The 18,484-nt window shown below is 45.0% G+C and overlaps 1 protein-coding gene across 1 annotated transcript in view; it reads right to left on the bottom strand.

Annotated features, from left to right (window-relative positions):
* The window catches only part of LOC113265899 (uncharacterized), a 70,786-nt gene that overhangs the window by 18,595 nt on the left and 33,707 nt on the right, over window positions 1-18,484 (bottom strand). The window contains exons 4-5 of the mRNA XM_026513334.4: window positions 3,626-3,730; window positions 2,801-2,892 (exon numbers count right to left, since the gene is read on the bottom strand). Of these exons, the coding sequence (XP_026369119.3) occupies window positions 2,801-2,892; window positions 3,626-3,730 (197 nt within the window). The remainder of the gene's footprint in view (window positions 1-2,800; window positions 2,893-3,625; window positions 3,731-18,484) is intronic.

Genomic DNA, 18,484 nt, shown 5'->3' with positions numbered 1-18,484 from the left:
GTCTCCCCTCTCCCCCGTACACTGTGGCTCATTCCTGGAAGATACCATCCTCCAACCTCTATCTTCCCTCAGGTCTCCCACAATCACTGTGTTGTTTCCCAGATGACAGTTGTCACCATATCATCCAGTCTCCCAGTACCCCTCCCCCATCTCCATCATTACTGTTCCTTCCTGGAAGATAAATTTCCCCTCTAGCCATCCATCCCTCCTCTCTCCCCCTACAGTGGTTCATTCCTAGAAGATACCATCCCCTCACCCCTCAACTGTTTCTACTCTTCCTATACCCCCCATCAATTGGTGCATTCCTGGAAGATACTACCCACCGCACCAACCATCCTTTCAGTCTTCCCAGTCAACTGGCTCATTCCTGGAAGATACCGTTCCCCCCCACACTATGTATCCTTCCTGTCTCTCTTATCCACTGACGCTCATTCCTGGAAGACACCTTGCTTCCACATTATCTAGCCTTCCTGACTCCCCCCACCCCATAGTCACTGTAGCTCGTTCCTCGGTGATACCATCTTTTCATACCATCCTCTCTTCCCTATCTCCCCCAATCCACTATGGCTCATTCCTGGAAAATACCACCCCTCAACACCATCCAATCTTCCTATCTACCTCCATAGACAATGGCTATTCCTGGAAGATGCCATCCCACCATCCAATCATCTTTACTGTCATCTTCCCCCACCCACCATCCACCATGGCCTATTCCTGGAAGATACCATCTTCCCACACCATCTTCTCTTCCTCCCCCATCCACTGTGGCTCGTTCCATTTGGTCACACCATCAACTCTTCCAGCCTACCCACTTGCACTGGCTCCTTCCTGGAAGAGACCATCACCCCACACAATCCTCCTTTCCTGTCCCCCCTATCCATGTCACTCATTCCTGGAAGATAAAATATACCCACACCATCCATCCTTCCTTTCTCCCCCCATCCATGTGGCTCATTCCTGGGAGTTACCATTGCCTCACACCATCCAGCCTTCCTATTGCCCCCCTCCACTGTGGTTCATTCTTAGGAGATACCATCCTCCCACATCATCCTCTCTTTCTTTGTCCCCATTCATTTGGCGCCTTCCTGGAAGATACCATCAACCCATATGATCCAGCTTTCCTATCTCCCACCCCCGCATCCAAGTGGCTCATTCCTGGAAGATACCACCCTCTCACATATTCCACTCTTTTTGTCTCCCCCATCAAATGGCTCATCCCTGGAAAATACCATTTCTACACACCATCCACTGTGCCTCATTCCTGGAACATACCACCCCCATACCATCCAGCTTTCCTGTCTCCCCCATCCATAGTGGCTCATTCCTGGAAGATACCATTCCCCCACCCCATCAACCTTTCCTGTCTCACTCCATGGATTAAGCTCACTCGTGGAAGATACCATCCCACCAAACATCCATTCTTGTCTCCCCCAGTCCACTGTGTTTCATACCTAGAAGATGCCATCCCCTCACATATTTCATTCTTACTCTCTCCCTTATCAGTTGGGTCATTCTTGGAAGATACCTTCCCCACACACACACCATCCAGGCTTTTTGTCTACTGGCATACACTGTGGCTCATCCGTGGACAATACCATCCACATACACCATCCAACTTTCATTTCTTCCTTTTCCACTGTGGTTCATTCCTTGAAGATACCATTCCCCCACACCATCCACCCTTTCTGTCTCTCCCCGTCTGCTATGGAACATGTCATCTCCATACTATCCATCCATCTGGTCTCCCCCAATCCACTGTGGCACATTCCTTGTAGATTTCATATTCCCACATCATCCTCCCTTCCTGTCTATCCCCAAATACCATGGCTCATTTCTGGAAGACGCTTCCTTCTACACCATCCATCTTTCCTCTCTCTCTCCCTCATACACTTTGTGGCATTCTTGGAAGATACCTTGTCCCCCAAACCATCCACCCTTCCCTATCTCCTCGCATCCTCTGCCTCGTTTTTAGTTGATGTACTAAGTCCTTGGTTTATGTTTAAAGATGGCTGCACCTTTCCTTACGCTCAGGTGAAGGTCCCTGTTACAGTCACTCTAGCAGCATTATGGAATTATGTACATAATGTCAGTCTCTCCTGCTAGAAGAATACTAACTCCATGAGTTTTGGGGCCATGCCTAACACATTCACCACAATTCCTCACCGATGGCTACAGTGACTTCACATAGCAAGCCCAGAAAGCTGACTAAACAACCTGTAAGTAACTCAACTCATTACACAGGTTCTCATTGAAAACATTATAAAATCTATATTTTTCATTAATATAGACTAGCTTGCCTTCAGTTCCATGTTTTTCTACATCTGTATGGAATTACCTTAATATCTTTCCAAATTGCTTCTGTAGCTGACTGCTATATAATCTGAATACACAATTACTTGTTTTATTGCAAATCACATAGCCCTTTCATTAAAAAAATTCCACTTCATTCACCTCCTTTTTTTTTAATGTTTTAAATTCATTTTACGTTCAAATCCTCCCCCAAGTGTCTAAAGTTCCCTCTAAGTTGCTACTGACTGAAAGATCATTAGGTTTCCTCTTAACTTTTTTCTTATAACTTATTAAGAAAAACACGGCAGGGGCGCCTGGCTGGCTCAGTTGGGGAAGCATGTGACTCTCGATCTTGGGGTCGTGAGTTCAAGCCCCACGTTGGGTGGAGAGATTGCTTAAAAAATAAAATCTTTAAAAAAAAAAAAAAGAAAAGAAAAACACTGCAGTTCAAGATAGGACAGAAAGGATCCAAAGGAAAGATGAAAAGTAAAATTTAAATAGTCAAGATTACTTTGTCCAGCAGAGTTTATCGATGAGATCTTTCATGGTCATCTTGTCCCATTCCTCAGCATGTGGGGCCTCCCATGGTGCATCTGCTGGAATCTGAAGAGGAAGAAGGTCCACATTCAGGTGTGATGGTTACTGCCCACTGCCCTGCCAAGAGGCCTTCAGGAGAACCTCTGAAAACCAGTCTCTGGGTCTGTGTTGGAATGTGTGATTGGCACGGAATTCTAATATAGGTAGTGGTGGGGTTGGGATGGGTAGGTACTCTGCATTCTATGCCTTAAGGCTGTCGCCATAATGATGATGATGATGAAAAAAAAGGGAGCAGAAAATTTATATGTAATTATGATGATGATCCTTATTATTGAAATCCAACACCCATCTTAAGTCCCCAAATGAAGTGTGAGAGAATGATCTTATGGAGCCTAGGCCTAAGTAAAAAAACTTGGAGGGAATAAATCCCTCTTTCCTTTACTATATAAAGTGGCATCACACAGAGATAAGGCAACTATGAGTAGGAGACCTGGCGAAAATATGTCACCCAAATTCTCAGTGGCATAGAGTTGAAAGCACACAAGGCATTACAATCAGAGACATGTGGGTTTGAATCCTGCTTCTCTTGCTGTGTGGTGCTGGGGAAATTACCATTGCCCCTCGGCACTCATTTTCTTTGCAAGTGGAAATGCTACCGAGTCGCCAGAGTAGCTGGGTGCATTGGAAATGGTATGTATGAGGGTCCAGAGCAATGTTCCCTGCACTATTGGAAGGATATTAAACAGCTGCTGTTGTTATGTTAGTAACAGGTCATGTGTAAGCTGAACACACACTTTACCTCCTTCCCCATGTTATCCATTGTCCGCCACAAATTGTTGTAATCCAAATAGGCAATGGGATTCCACACCGGAGGAAAGGCTCCCCGAAACGGATAAGTTTTCCCCTACAACATAAAAGCAAAGGAGAATCCCTTAAATTAGGGTGGTATTCTAAAAAACAAAACCCAGCCAACATAAGAGCCATTTGCAAACTAACAGTATCCTCTCCTGTTGCAGAAGCAGCACCTCTGGTGGGGAGTAAATACATTTCACCTATACAGGCCCCAAATTTCAACTGGATTAGCAAAATCCCCCTGGCGTTGTGCTGTTTTTAATTTACAGGAAATAATAGCTGCAAACTTACTTCTACTTATATAGAAAAAATAAATAAAGGTAGCTCGTCCTAATAGCTAATGCTGATGCCACAATATTCTCGACCCTTGAGTTCCTAGCTCATCTCTTTGGAGGGATCCTCCCACTCCGATGAGACCAGGACGATGACACAGAGGACTGTACTTGGCCTACGCAGAAGACTGCAACAACAGGGGCGCCTGGGTGGCACAGCAGTTGGGCGTCTGCCTTCGGCTCAGGGTGTGATCCCGGCGTTATGGGATCGAGCCCCACATCAGGCTCCTCCGCTGGGAGCCTGCTTCTTCCTCTCCCACTCCCCCTGCTTGTGTTCCCTCTCTCGCTGGCTGTCTCTATCTCTGTCAAATAAATAAATAAAATCTTAAAAAAAAGAAGAAGAAGAAGAAGAAGACTGCAACAACAAAGCAGAACAGCTCAGACTGAGTTTTAGGGTTCACACAGGGTAGATAAGGACTGGCTAGACTACCAACCATGCCGGAAGTCAATATGCAAAATATGAGAAACAGAACAACGGGCATTTGACATTTTTTTGGCTGCCCCAGCATCCATGTTCCTTTTCCAATATTATCCTGGTTCCTTTCTGGGAAACTGCTTCTCCTCGTCTGTGGATAGATGTGTAGGGAGGATGGTCCTGGGTATCATCTCCTATTATCGCAGGCGATGGGCTAGATCCTTTCTCCACCCCCTCTGGCTTCTGGTGCAGCCAGGCTGTGAGCCTGTCAGCTAAGCTTGGCCAATCACACACACCCTCTGACCCTGGAATGAGTCACCCAACAACAGAAGCAAGCTAACTCTGGGATCTCTCTGTGCAGATGCTTCCTGTTCTCAAGGCCATGGCTGTGCTTCCTGCCCCTAACTTGCCAGAGCTCCCCCGATCACTGCTTATTCCTAAATGTGGCCCCCCAGCCTCCCGTTGATTCTGTGGGCCCTCTGATATCCTTTCGCTAAATCCCCTCTTGTTAGCCGGAGTCGGCTTTCTATTGCTTGGTACCGAGACCTCTAACATAAAGACAGCTAATTATTTGCCACACTGACTTCATTTCCGTCGTGTGACAAGTCCTTTGCTAGGCAAACGCTGGAGTGAGGCAAGAGCGAATCCTTGGGAAAAGAGACCAGGCCCAGGTATTTTCAAACGTTTTACTCCTAGTTTAGTTCCTCTAAAACTAAAACATTCGTAAGATCAAAATAGTGTCTACTCATTCAATTCTTACTTTTTATCAAATAAAAACTTACTCAATATTTGCAGAAAGCCTACTGTGTGTACCGCACAATATTAAGAACTGTGTTGAATTTTTTTAAAAGGGGGGGAGGGGAGCTAAAGCCAAACTCCTGACCATCAAGGCAGGGACACCAGAGCTAACAGCATTTGCATGCGTGTGCACACACTCGCACACGCACGCGTGCACACACGCACTCTTCAACTGAGTAACGATATACGGCAGCCATTAAGTGACAAGTAATTTTGCCTGCCACGGCAGCAAATTCAAATAACCTTGGCAGATTATGTGATCTGATTTCTTATCTGCAACATGCCCTGCTGTAATGCTGCAATACGACTCGCCAAGACTCCGAACCTTTATCATCACCACCACCCCTATCACCACCATTATTACTAACATTTATTGAGATCTTTCTCCATGCCTGGCCCTGGCTAAGCTCTTCGTATGCATTATCTCACCCCAACCCTGTGGAGGCAAGCACTATTAATATTTCCATCTTATAAACGAGGAAACTAAAGCCCAGGGATATTAGCTGGAAAATAGTAGAACGGAAATTTCCTGTTCCCGAAGCCTTAGCTCATAAACATTAATTAAGCTTTCTGGCCTTCCTATAGGGTTGATAGAATGCGGAGATAGCTTTGTTCTAGAGACGTCTTAACCTTCCCAACTGGATGAAGGAGAGTTTGGAAATGTGAAACTTAGAAATCTTCCACACCATCTTTATGTTTCTAAGCAGTAAAAATGGAGACGAAGAAGCTCTGGGGTATAAGCTGGCTGTTGAGGAAACAGCAGCAACCCTGGAAAATGAGGAAGCACGTCTGGAGAAAAATGGGCAGATATTTTACCCAGAATGCTATGCTAGCTACAGAGAGGAGGCCGACGGGCTAACAGTTCACAGACAGCCTACAGAACAGCAGGTTTTCATTACAGTTCTTCCCTTAATTGAAATCGGGGAAAATCTACATTTTCCTCTGTAAAATGTATTTATACTCAAGGAACAGTCTCATACAAAACTGATCTTTGCTTTGAGAAGAAATATTTTTTTATAAAAACAAACATGCTCAATCATCTGGGGACATTAAGAAAAGTATCATAAATATAATTCAACAAAATGTGTCCCACATTCCTAATAAAGTTCTTCTCAGGATGATGCCAACCGGAGTCTCATTTCACACACGGCCTAAAGACCCCACGATCTGAGCCTTGATAAACAAAGAGGTGGCAGGAGAAGTAAAGAATCCAAGGAGAGAGAAGAGTCCAGCCTGACAATCTTTTTAGAAACGGGAGCCATGGAAATTTCTAAAGAAGATCATAAAGGCCAACTACAACATTAATTTTTTTTAAGATTTTATTTATTTATTTGACAGAGAGAGAGACAGCCAGCGAGAGAGGGAACACAAGCAGGGGGAGTGGGAGAGGAAGAAGCAGGCTCCCAGCGGAGGAGCCTGATGTGGGACTCGATCCCAGAACTCCAGAATCATGCCCTGAGCTGAAGGCAGACGCTTAACTGCTGTGCCACCTGGGCGCCCCGTACAACATTAATTTTTATTCCGTTGACAGAGGCACCAAGTTGATAAAGGGATTTCATCAGTCAGTTTCACTCTTCATGTCTGGCTTCTCTGCTCTTATTCTGTAGAACACCTAAATCTCGGGAGCCTCGGTGGCGCAGTCGGCTAAGCGTCTGACTCTTGGTTTTGGCTCAGGTCGTGATCTCAGGATCGTGAGATCGAATCCCTGCGTCGCGCTCTGCACTTGGTGTGGAGTCTGCTTGAGGTTCTCTCTCTGCTCATGCTCTCTCTCTCTGACAAATGAATAAATAAATCTTAAAAAAAAAAAAAGAAAACCTAAGTCTGCTAAAGAAATGCATATATGTGGGAACAGGCACCTATGTCACCTCTTGCTTTCTCAGAAACCCTGGAAGGCTTATTTCCTCCATGGCCTGCTTTTTTTTTTTTTTTTTTTTAATGATTTTTTATTATATTATGTTAGTCACCATACAGTACATCCCCGGTTTCCGATGTAAGGCTCGATGATTCATTAGTTGTGTATAACACCCAGTGCACCATGCAATACGTGCCCTCCTTACTACCCATCACCGGTCTATCCCATTCCCCCACCCCCCTCCCCTCTGAAGCCCTCAGTTTGTTTCTCATAGTCCATGGCCTGCTTCCTAAACTAGACAACTCAAGACAACATTTTGCGCGTGTGAATCCCTAAAGCAGTGCAGTGGCAGGGCCTGGAGCTGTCTCCTGATGGAGTGAGAACAGCCTGCAAGCCCGACCTTCTCAAGCTCGTAAATGTGACTGTACAGTTTTCTGACAAAGGGGTCAGTACTTTCTAGATACTTCCAAATGGCTACTGCTCTTGGAAAATAAAAGGAAAAAAATCTTGAGTAAAGGTCAAGTTCATTTTGTACCTATACTCTGAAGCCTTCCAACGCTTCCAAAGTGGCCTTTAATCTCTAAAGCACAGTGTCTCTGACACAGTAGAAATTGTTGAGGTCGACTAGGACACAATGTCCCTGGAACTGTGCCCAAAATACTTAAATCCCTTTGAGAAACCACATCCTCAATGTACTGATGTTCCTAATAACAAGAGACTATCGCCAGGAGACGACAGTTTACAGCTCCCACAGCATTCTTTATTGTTGGTCCTAGAAAATAAACCCAAGTTTAGAGTAAGCGAGTAACGTTTACTGATTGGCGTGTTGGAGAGTTTCAGCTCTTTGTACTTTTAGGTTTTAGTTAAACAAAAGGAAGTGGGTGTTATTAAAGAGCAACACAGGCTCCTGAGGAAAGCTGCCAAATATTTTTTAATCATCTTGAAAATAAACAGATATGTTCTAGACTGGTTTAGGAACAAGCCTGCCCAACTCCTATGAATTTCTTGGCATCCTTCTTGTCCCAGTGTTTTGACAAGCCTGTAAGAGAAATCTTTTGGTGGTTTCTTTTCCACAGTACTTAATAACGCTTTAACTAAAGAAATCATCTGAAAAGACACCCAATTAAATAGGATGGCAGCACTGTGTTTTATTAGGAGTTTAAAAAAAAATCATTTTCTTCCCCTTTCCAAATGCAGGTTAGCCAAGCTCTCTTCAAACCTACATCATTCTACTCTACCGAAAACAAGCTACCCTACCATGGGAACATCTAGCCCATCGTACTGTGCAGCTTGCCCCAAGTCTCCAACCAGTGTCCATTCTTCTTTCCCAAACCCTCCCTCCCTCCATCCACTGCCTCCCCAGGGTCTGATCCTCAGCCTTCCCCCCCCCCCACCGCCCCGCGCCCACCCATTTCCCGGGGGAACTCAGCCAACACAGGGATTTGTTCTATTTGCACAGCGTTGTGGTTTGCACTTTCCATGCCTCTGCTCCCTCCATATTGAAGAGAACTTCCCAACTGTAATGTACAACTTCCTGCACGACTTTCAAGGGCTGGCAGCACGTTACCGGGTGTTTGCTCATGACCTGATACTTCATCTTATTCTCAGTGCCTCTCTCGGGACTTGAACGGCTGTGAGCCGATGCAGCAGCATGTGTGCTGTGCAGTCCCATCTCGGGGCAAAAAGACAACCAGTAAGCTCACGTACAAATGACGCCACGGCGTCAAGAATGAAAGGTTTCCAATGAATAGTTAAGCTGCCTTTCCCAAGGGACTCTAGTTCTATACAGAAATTACAAACAAAGCAATTAAGACAGCAGCAGCCTGAGCTCTTCCGGAGGCTCTTGGGTAAGTAAAGATAATTGACAGACCTTTCTCCTCTTACAAATGCCACTAACTCAGGAGAAACAGGCAGTTAGAAAAAAAGATGAAAATGTTACACTGTGAGGATGAGTGGCTGTGTTTCCAGAACAGCTTTATTAAGACATAATTCACATACTCAAGAGGCGCCTGGGTGGCTCAGGTCATGATCCCGGGGTCCTGGGATCGAGCCCCACATTGGGCTCCCTGCTCAGCACGGATTCTGCTTCTCCCTCCCCCTCTGCCTCCCTCCCCCAGCTCGTGCTTGCTCTTTCTCTCAAATAAATAACTAAAATCTTTTTAAAAATGCACATACTCGGTAATCCAGCCATTTAAAGTGTCTAATTCAATGGGGTTGCGCATCCCTCGCCGTATCTAATTTTAGAACATTTTTGTCACCTGAAGAAGGAACCCTTAGTCATTAACAGTCACTCTCCATCCTCCCCCCACCCCATTTTGAAGAAGAGCCCACAACTATTTTGCAAAGCAGCAGCAGCATTTTACGTTCCCACCAGTGTCGGATGAGGGTTTCCATAGCTCCACTTCGCCACCAACACTCGTCACTGACTTTGTGATCCTCGCCACCCTGCTGGGGGCAGAGGGGTACCTCCCTGTAGTTTTGACTTGCATGTCCCTAAGGACTGACGACGGCCAGTCAAATCAGGCTCTGTCGCTATCTCTGTCTCTCTTCCTCTCTCGCTCGCTCTCAAATAAATAAATAATCAACCTTTAAAAAAAAATCATTTACTTGTTTTATTCTTGTCTGTTACGTGTTTGATATTATGATTCCTGGGTTTCACGTCTGATTTCTCTTGGTTTTCCTTGCTCCTAATTAAAATCTTGTGATCATCCTAAGTGAGATGCATCACAGGGTAATATCTTTGGGCAGCTTTTGATGAATTTAGTAAGTTCACTACGTCTTTGGAGATATTCAGAGGTCCACGTTATGTTTACATTAGATTTGTGACATGTATGTGGGTATATGTGTGTGTACTTATATAATATATGTGGGTATGTGTGTGTAGATAACATATATGTGGGTATATATGTGTACATGTATGACATATATGTGGGTGGGTGCACGTAGATAACATATATGTGGGTAGGCGCATGTACATGTATGACATATATGTGGGTGGGTGCACGTAGATGACATATATGTGGGTAGGCGCATGTACATGTATGACATATATGTGGGTGGGTGTGCGTGGATAACATATATGTGGGTAGATGCATGTACATGTATGACATATATGTGGGTGGGTGCGCGTGGATAACATATATGTGGGTAGATGCATGTACATGTATGACATATATGTGGGTGGGTGTGCGTGGATAACATATATGTGGGTAGATGCATGTACATGTATGACATATATGTGGGTGGGTGCGCGTGGATTAACATGTGTGGGTAGATGCATGTACATGTATGACATATATGTGGGTGGGTGCACGTGGATAACATATATGTGGGTAGATGCATGTACATGTATGACATATATGTGGGTGGGTGTGCGTGGATAACATATATGTGGGTAGATGCATGTACATGTATGACATATATGTGGGTGGGTGCACGTAGATAACATATATGTGGGTAGATGCATGTACATGTATGACATATATGTGGGTGGGTGCGCGTGGATAACATATATGTGGGTAGATGCATGTACATGTATGACATATATGTGGGTGGGTGTGCGTGGGTAACATATATGTGGGTAGATGCGTGTACATGTATGACATATATGTGGGTGGGTGTGCGTGGATAACATATATGTGGGTAGATGCGTGTACATGTATAATTAATCCCAGCTGGTGCCTTGGCAGAGGCAGAAGCAGAGTTCATGACTCCACCCTCTTGGTTTAGACTTCCCCGTCCGCCCCCTCTGTGCCTCAGTCTCCATGTCAGGAAGATGGGACCTGCAGCGCCCCTGAGCTGGACCCTCCACTGGGAGCCTATTAGGATGTACTTTCTAGGTGTGGATGTTGTCGGCGTGAGTAAATACAGCTCTGAGAGAAACATGGTCCCAAAGATCCTACCTCGCAATAGAAGTCAGAAATGACTTCTGCTTCCTCTGGCAGACTAAAGCACTTTGCTGCCCATGGCACGCCACTCTTTTCTACCCTATTAAACTGATTTATGTAAGAACTTTCCCGACTTAGTTTCAACACACCTGAGAGGGGCTATGCCTCACACACGTTTATATCTCCTGCACTGCCTTGTATATACCGAGGTTCCGAGAAACGCTCGTTAAATGGAGGAATAAAAGGGTAAATACAGGGGCGCCTGGGGGGCTCAGTCGGTTGAGTGTCTGCCTTAGGCTCAGGTCACGATCTCAGGATCCTGGGATGAGCCCCGAGTGGGCCTCCCTGCTCAGCGGGGAGTCTGCTTCTCCCTCTCCCTCTGTTCTCCCCCTGCTTGTGCTCTCTCCTCTCTCACTCTTGCTTTCTCTCTCTCAAATGGATAAATAAAATCTTTTAAAAAGGGGAGGAGAATACAATTCTTACAGGTATAGCCCATCTGATATCACATCTAGCTCCTCCAGGCTCCAGAAAGAGTCCAGCCTCTTTCTACACAAATGACTCCCTCTTTTCTCACCTCAGACAAGATCTTCTAATGAATGGCAATTTTGCGCTGATTTTTAATGATGAACTCCATTCATCATTTTTTTTCTAATCATCATTTTTTCTAAAATAGCCATAATCAATACTACCATCAGATTTACTAGAACTCCCTATGTGTAAGGTATTGAAGGGAAGAGAAAAAGATGAAAATGTCTAAAACCATTTCCTATGTGCGCATTTCTCACTCTGCTCTTTATGGATGCTATATAAAAATGGGTTCCATGGTCATGAATCCGGGAAATCCCGACTTACAGTGAAACAGCTTTTCTTTTTAATTTAAAAAAATTTTTTTCTGCTCATCCTCATAAGACCCCTAAGTTGCTAACAGACATCTTGGCACTCAACGATAGGGACAGAACATGAAGCATTCCCACAGTGTATCTGGCCAAGAAACCCCCTCTCTTGCAAAGCACTGTTGGGATTAATGTCGCTTAGAAAATATTCCCTTAGGCATGCTTTCTTCCTACTCTGGCTGGCACCCTCGGGGGCCCAAGGGAACACAGGAAGACAGGGCCTAGGAAGAGGAGCCGTGATAGCCAGAGGATTTATTTTCCAAATGCTCCTAATGGCAATACAGCCTCATGTGGACGTCTCCTGAACCAGAACGTACGTCATCCCACACCAGTGAGTCAACAGGAACCGGGCAGTACAAAGAGAGGTACGTCAGAGCAGGTAGAGACGGTCAAGCGCGAAGCAGAGCTTCTTGCCAGACTGGCTGTTAACTGAGCGCATTCACCTCGTGTATCCCAGCGACGGGGCAGACGCAGGCCTGCCGTCCTACCGCGCGGAGTTACATCAGCGGGGGGCCCCCGTGATCATGATGGGGAGACGTGGGAGGGAGAGGGGACCGGGAGCCATTAGAGCCTCAGCACCATCTTCCCCACGTCTGAACATCAGAGAAGGATTTTTAAAAAATCTACGAACTGGGAAAAGTCACCGATACTCAGGACTTCGCTGGCCCCTATGATTATGTAGATTAGCGACTGTGCCCACTTCCGGGCCTCCAGTCAGCTTGTACGTATGACTCCTGGGCAGCAAGTGTGGGCCAGTGGCGCTTTCTTCCCATTGTCTCTGAAGCCTGAGGTTTTTTCAGAGACATTTATCTGCAGGATATGGCTGTGGAAACTAGGCCACTGGGTACTCTGGCAAACATACAAAATTAAATCTCAGCCTGAGGTTCCCAGTGTATCATTTGAGTCTGACAAATTGCACGAGCGCTGTCAGAATAAAAGGAAATGGACTAGTCGTTCAGAAATCGATCCCCCTGTTTGAAAAACCTGACATGAGAAACGGGCTTTAAATGGAAAGGACTCATTTCCACAGCATTCGGGGTCAAAGTGTTCATTACATTTAACTGTAATTAACATTCACATTTTCTGCCATTCCACCTAGAATTTTCTTCTTCTGGTTGCATGAGACCCAAACACAAAGGGAACAACAAAAGGAAGTGGTATGAAAGCAGTACTGGACTGCTCAGATAGGAGGTATGCACATTACGGTCCTCATTTGTCTCTCCAGTTTCAAGGTCTGTGTTTGCTAAGGTTAGTTATCGACTAGGCTTTCAAATCTGTCTGTCTCTCTTTCTCACACACACTTCTGGAGGACCTTGAACCAAACACGTGCATCCTTACAAATTCCTCCCATCTCTAAAGGGAGGAAAACTGCCACTTACTAAAACTCGGCGGTCCACCCGGTTTTCAAAAGGTATTTGTTCAATGAGCTTGACACAGAAGTGAAAAAGCTTAGAGTCCAGGCCTGAAATAGAGGGCTACATGTGGCAGCATCGATCCCGTTAAACGGCAGAACAGGGCAATGAAAGCAAAGACTCTCTGGTGGGTCAGTGTGTGCTCAACGTCCTTGTAAATCCCATACCTTAGAATGCACCAGGTATGGGACTTAGAAGGCTGTTCAAGGGTGTTTCAGGTTTCAGCGGTTAGAAGGCTACTCTACACAAGTTTGAAACTTCAGGACCAATGATTAAGTCTTTGGGCTCGGATAGTGGGTGCATGGTCTGGGGTAAAGTAGGGGCTGCAGCGGGGGGAACAGGGAGGAAGTAGAAAGTAAGGGGAGGAAAAAGGAGATTTTGACCTCAAACTGGCAACATTGAACCTGAAAGCTCAGAACCTCTAGCAGTTGGGTTATCATGGAGACTAGAGCATTTTCTCTTGAGGAAGACGCTTATGGGACGCTTCGTTCCACTGGCCATTAACGGCAACGCCGAGGCCCCACTTGAGGAGATGACTGCAAAGTTCCACAGCCTGAGAGAAATCCTTTGTGTGTGACCGAATCCCCTTTCTGCGCTGCCACTGAAAGCCAGTTCACTGAGTCACACAGGCTGACTCTAGACCACTTTTCAACGAATGCTTAGAAAAGGACTGCTAGGGGCGCCTGGGTGGCACAGCGGTTAAGCGTCTGCCTTCGGCTCAGGGCGTGATCCCGGCGTTCTGGGATCGAGCCCCACATCAGGCTCCTCCGCTAGGAGCCTGCTTCTTCCTCTCCCACTCCCCCTGCTTGTGTTCCCTCTCTCACTGGCTGTCTCTATCTCTGTCAAATAAATAAATAAAATCTTTTAAAAAAAAAAAGGAAAAAAAAAGAAAAGGACTGCTGTAATGAACTGGCCTCTATTAAAAATGAATAGCAAGAAGATGAAAAGAGTTCTGTGAACAGATGATGGGAGCACAATCACGTGACTGTACCTAATGTCGCTGAATTGTACACCTCAAGGTTAAGCAGATAAATTTTTATGTTATGTGCATTTTACCAGAATTTTTTTTTTTTGAGGGCGTGCGCACGCGCGCCTGTGGGGCAGGGAGGGGCAGAGGGAAACGGAGAGAGAGAATCTTAAGCAGGCTCCATGCCTGATGCGGGGCTTGATCCCACGACCCCGAGATCATGATCTGAGCCGAAATGAAGAGTCAGACGCTTAACCAACTGAGCCACCCAGGGGCCCCCACAATTTTTTTAAAAAAGAAAAAAAAACCAGAAAGGAAAAAAAATCTAACAATTAACCTGACTTTTCTATATATCGGGCTGTCACTTCAACCAAATAGAAGCTTTATGCTCTACAAACTAGATCGGAGATTTCTCCCTGAAAGTGTATAGGAAAAAGAAAGGAGGCTTTGAGAGAAAATGGCTAATGCTGACCTAGCTTTCCAAACAGTACAAGGCTTTAAGAGGAATTTCTGTCATTACGCTTTCCTGTAAACACAAGAAATAAACAAAAACAACAACAAAAAAAAGAAAGACATGAAGTCTTCTTAAAATGGGAAGGTGGAAAAGAACGGAAGTTACTAAAAACTATTTTTTACAAGCAACATCCATATATCTCTGTACTAAACCCTTGACAGATCAAGGTGAGAATATATGAACATGTTTAGCCTCTCTGCTTTTAAAAACCCATGTATAACTGTAATTTAGAGAAGAAAGCAAATAATCTATGATCAAACAGAATTTATCATGAGCACCTGCCCATTTACCATGTGCCTGTTCTTATCTAATTGTTTTTTTTTTCATCTCTACCCCGATTTATACAAATTATTTTAAATCCTTTCTTTTTTTCCTTTTTTTTTTTAAAGCCTCATTTGTTTTTAAAGGGCAAGGAAGGGCAGAGAGAGAAGGAAAGAGAGGATTTTCAAGCAGACTCCCCACTGAGCACTGAGCCCAGTGCAGAGTCCGACCCCACGACCTATGAGATCATGCCCTGAGCCGAAATCAAGAGTTGGACGCTCAACCAACTGAGCCATCCAGGTGCCCCACTCTTTTTTCCTTTCTATTCTTTTTTTTTTTTTTCTTTTTAAGCCAGGGAGGACATAATGGCATAAAATAAGATACTCTTATCTCGATCATACTTTGACGAATGAGTTCACATAAATCACTTCACAAAAAGAATATATGGCTAACAATTCCAAACCATGCCCTAGACCTCTAGACTTAGTATTTTCACACAGTAACAGAACCCATCTGTAGTCTTCAGCCTGCTGTGCCTAACTGGGGTGGCCTGGGGGCTGCTCAGGAGTCAAGAGCTCACTGAAGGCCAGAGCGATGCCAGATTTATGGCTCAGGGTGTGAGAGAAGACGCCACCCTGGTGAATGACACCATATAGGGCTCCCAGTGCCTGTGTCCACAGCAGGCCAGGTCCACAGGAGTCCCTACTGCCCGAGTGTCATATTAGGAGTCCAGAACCCTCTTGGGTGAGGTGATTTTTGTCATACCTCACAGCGGTTTCTTAAAGGGATTTACACATTGACTTTCTGCCTGCACAATACGGAATGATGTGATGCAACCCACAGGACCCTAGACTCAAGACCTGGAAAGCCTTCCTTTGGCACCTAAGCTTTCTCAGCCTCAGTTTTCTCATCTGTAAGATGGGGGGAAATACTTACTACCTCATAGGATCACTCAAATAAGGTGACACCAATAGAAGCCCATTACAGATGGAAGGAAAGGAGACAAAGACACCAGTAAGCAACATCCCTACAAGAGCCGAACGCCTTTGGTTTCTTGCCTGTCCTACTGAGCAGACTTGAAAGCGAAAGCATAACTGTCGGTGACTTGGTATGGAACGGTTGAAAGCTTAAAAATATATGTCCCTAATCCCAAAGAAACACTCCATCATAAAGCAAGGGGCCACATAATGCCGTTATTTCTGGCAAGCATTAAGACAAACTAAGAAAAAAAGAAATCCCCGGCTTTCAACACAGCCTACTGGCTAAAACAGAGTTCACCTCTTAGCAACAACAAAAAATTTTTTTACTTAGTATTCCAGAGCACACACACATTCTGAAAAGCCTTTGATTTCAGTCGTTGGCATAGAAACCTCAAGTAAACGGCTGTGGGAAGAAAAGAACCCATACTAGGAAAACTTGCTTGGCGAGCTGTTACTATCAGGAAAGCCTATGTTGTTTTAAATAAATTTGTATCACACCATTCTCTAAAAAGAAATGTGTGGTATATATTTATAGTCTCCATTTTTATTTACGGCGTGAAAGCGGGGAGAAAATGGGAATGCATAAATGTGTCAATTTCTCCTGCAGAGCAGCGCCTGAAAAATGCCTTCCTCCATCTCTGGAGGCAGTGTTCCTCTCTCTACAGCATACATGCATTATTAAGATCTGGAAGAACCCTTTAAAAGAAAAAAGGGGGGGCACCTGGGTGGCTTAGTCCGTTAAGCGTCTCCCTTCGGGGAGCCTGCTTCTCCCTCTCCCTCTGCCTACTTGTGCTCTCCCTCTCTTTCTCTCCCTCGAATAAATAAAATCTTTAAAAAGAAGAAAAAAGAAAAAGGAAATCAAGCATCTCTTCCTTCCTCTCCAAGACTTAGCACTGCAAAACTTACCAAAAGTGTCCACAACTCCATGAAACTTACTCATAAAAATAATCATCGTGATGGGGCATCCAATTTACTAATGCGAGTCATGGATCAATCAATCCAAGAAGCACTCAAGTCCACCTGCTTCCCTTACAACCATCCAGAGGAAAAGACGAGATAATGTTTTAAACACACCTAGCAGGGCGCCTGGGTGGCACAGCGGTTAAGCGTCTGCCTTCGGCTCAGGGCGTGATCCTGGCGTTATGGGATCGAGCCCCACATCAGGCTCCTCCGCTATGAGCCTGCTTCTTCCTCTCCCACTCCCCCTGCTTGTGTTCCCTTTCTCGCTGGCTATCTCTATCTTTGTCAAATAAATAAATAAAATCTTAAAAAAAAAAAATTAAACACACCTAGCTGATGCCACATCAAATCCACCGTTTAGGGTAAAGACAACATGGTTAATTTAATTTCACAAATCAGATATGATCTCCTAGACAGACCCATATCAAATTCACCACATTTGTAAAACCTGTTCAAAAACCTATTCTAGAAGAATCAGGATCTACTAGGGCACCCGGCCGGCTCAGTAGGTAGAGTATGCGACTCTCGATCTCAGGGGTTGTGAGTTTGAGCCTCACGTCGGGTGTAAAGATTACTAAAAAAAAATAAATAAACTGAAGAAAAAAGAATCAGAATAGGTATTCCATTCACAAGATCCATGAAGGATACGGGCAGACATGTTAGCTAATGGTGAGCTCCACGCGAGCAGAAACTTTGATCCTGTGTCCACCATTTCCAGCCCAGAACAATATCTTGTACAGAGAAGACTATACAGGAACTATTTATTGAACTGATGAATGAATTTAGCAAGAATGACGTGAACCTTCTATGTATGAAGTAGACAGACAGAGACTCCCTGGGAAGGGACAGGGTGAAAAACGCCCCTGGATGTCTAGCCCCATTGCTCAGCTCAAAGGCTCAGGCTTGGAACTGCACACTGTCGTGTCAAAGTGTGCCCTGTCAATGCAATCTACCAAAGGTCACGAATAATTCTCTGGTGAATACTAAAATTATCCTAGAATACACTGAAACGGATGCACTACAGTCTGCTGACAGAAGAAATAACTGAGGCATTCTTTAGGGCTGCGCACGGCCGGGGCAGGGGGTGCGCCTGGGTGGGTCAGTCTGTTGGGTGTCTGCCTTCGGCTCGGGTCATGGTCTCAGCGTCCAGGGATCGAGTCCCGCATCGGGCTCCCTGCTCAGCGGGAGGCCTGCTTCTCCGTCTCCCTCTGTGCTCTCTCTCTCTCAAATAAATAAAATCTTCAAAAAGAAAAAAAAAAGGCTGCACACTGGGAAAATTAATATGGCTTAGTTTTAACTAGACAATGGCAATCTTCTGGTGATTCACCCACCACCATTTTGGGGTTACTTACTGAAAAGAATGCACTGTGGGAAATTAGAAAAGCTGGGGTTGTCACGAGAGCCAATGCAGAGCATGTCACAAAGATAATTTGCATTATTAGCCCAATGCACTATGGTGATGGGAAAAGTCCATGTTTTCTCCCAGAAGTGGACGGAACAGTAAGGGTTGAGATATTTTTAAATAAGTGGAATTA

The sequence above is a fragment of the Ursus arctos genome, chromosome X (assembly GCF_023065955.2).
Source record: "Ursus arctos isolate Adak ecotype North America chromosome X, UrsArc2.0, whole genome shotgun sequence".
Taxonomy (NCBI): Eukaryota; Metazoa; Chordata; class Mammalia; order Carnivora; family Ursidae; genus Ursus; species Ursus arctos.
The sequence above is the reverse complement of the archived record's forward strand: the minus strand, read 5'-3'. Positions and strand labels throughout refer to the sequence as shown.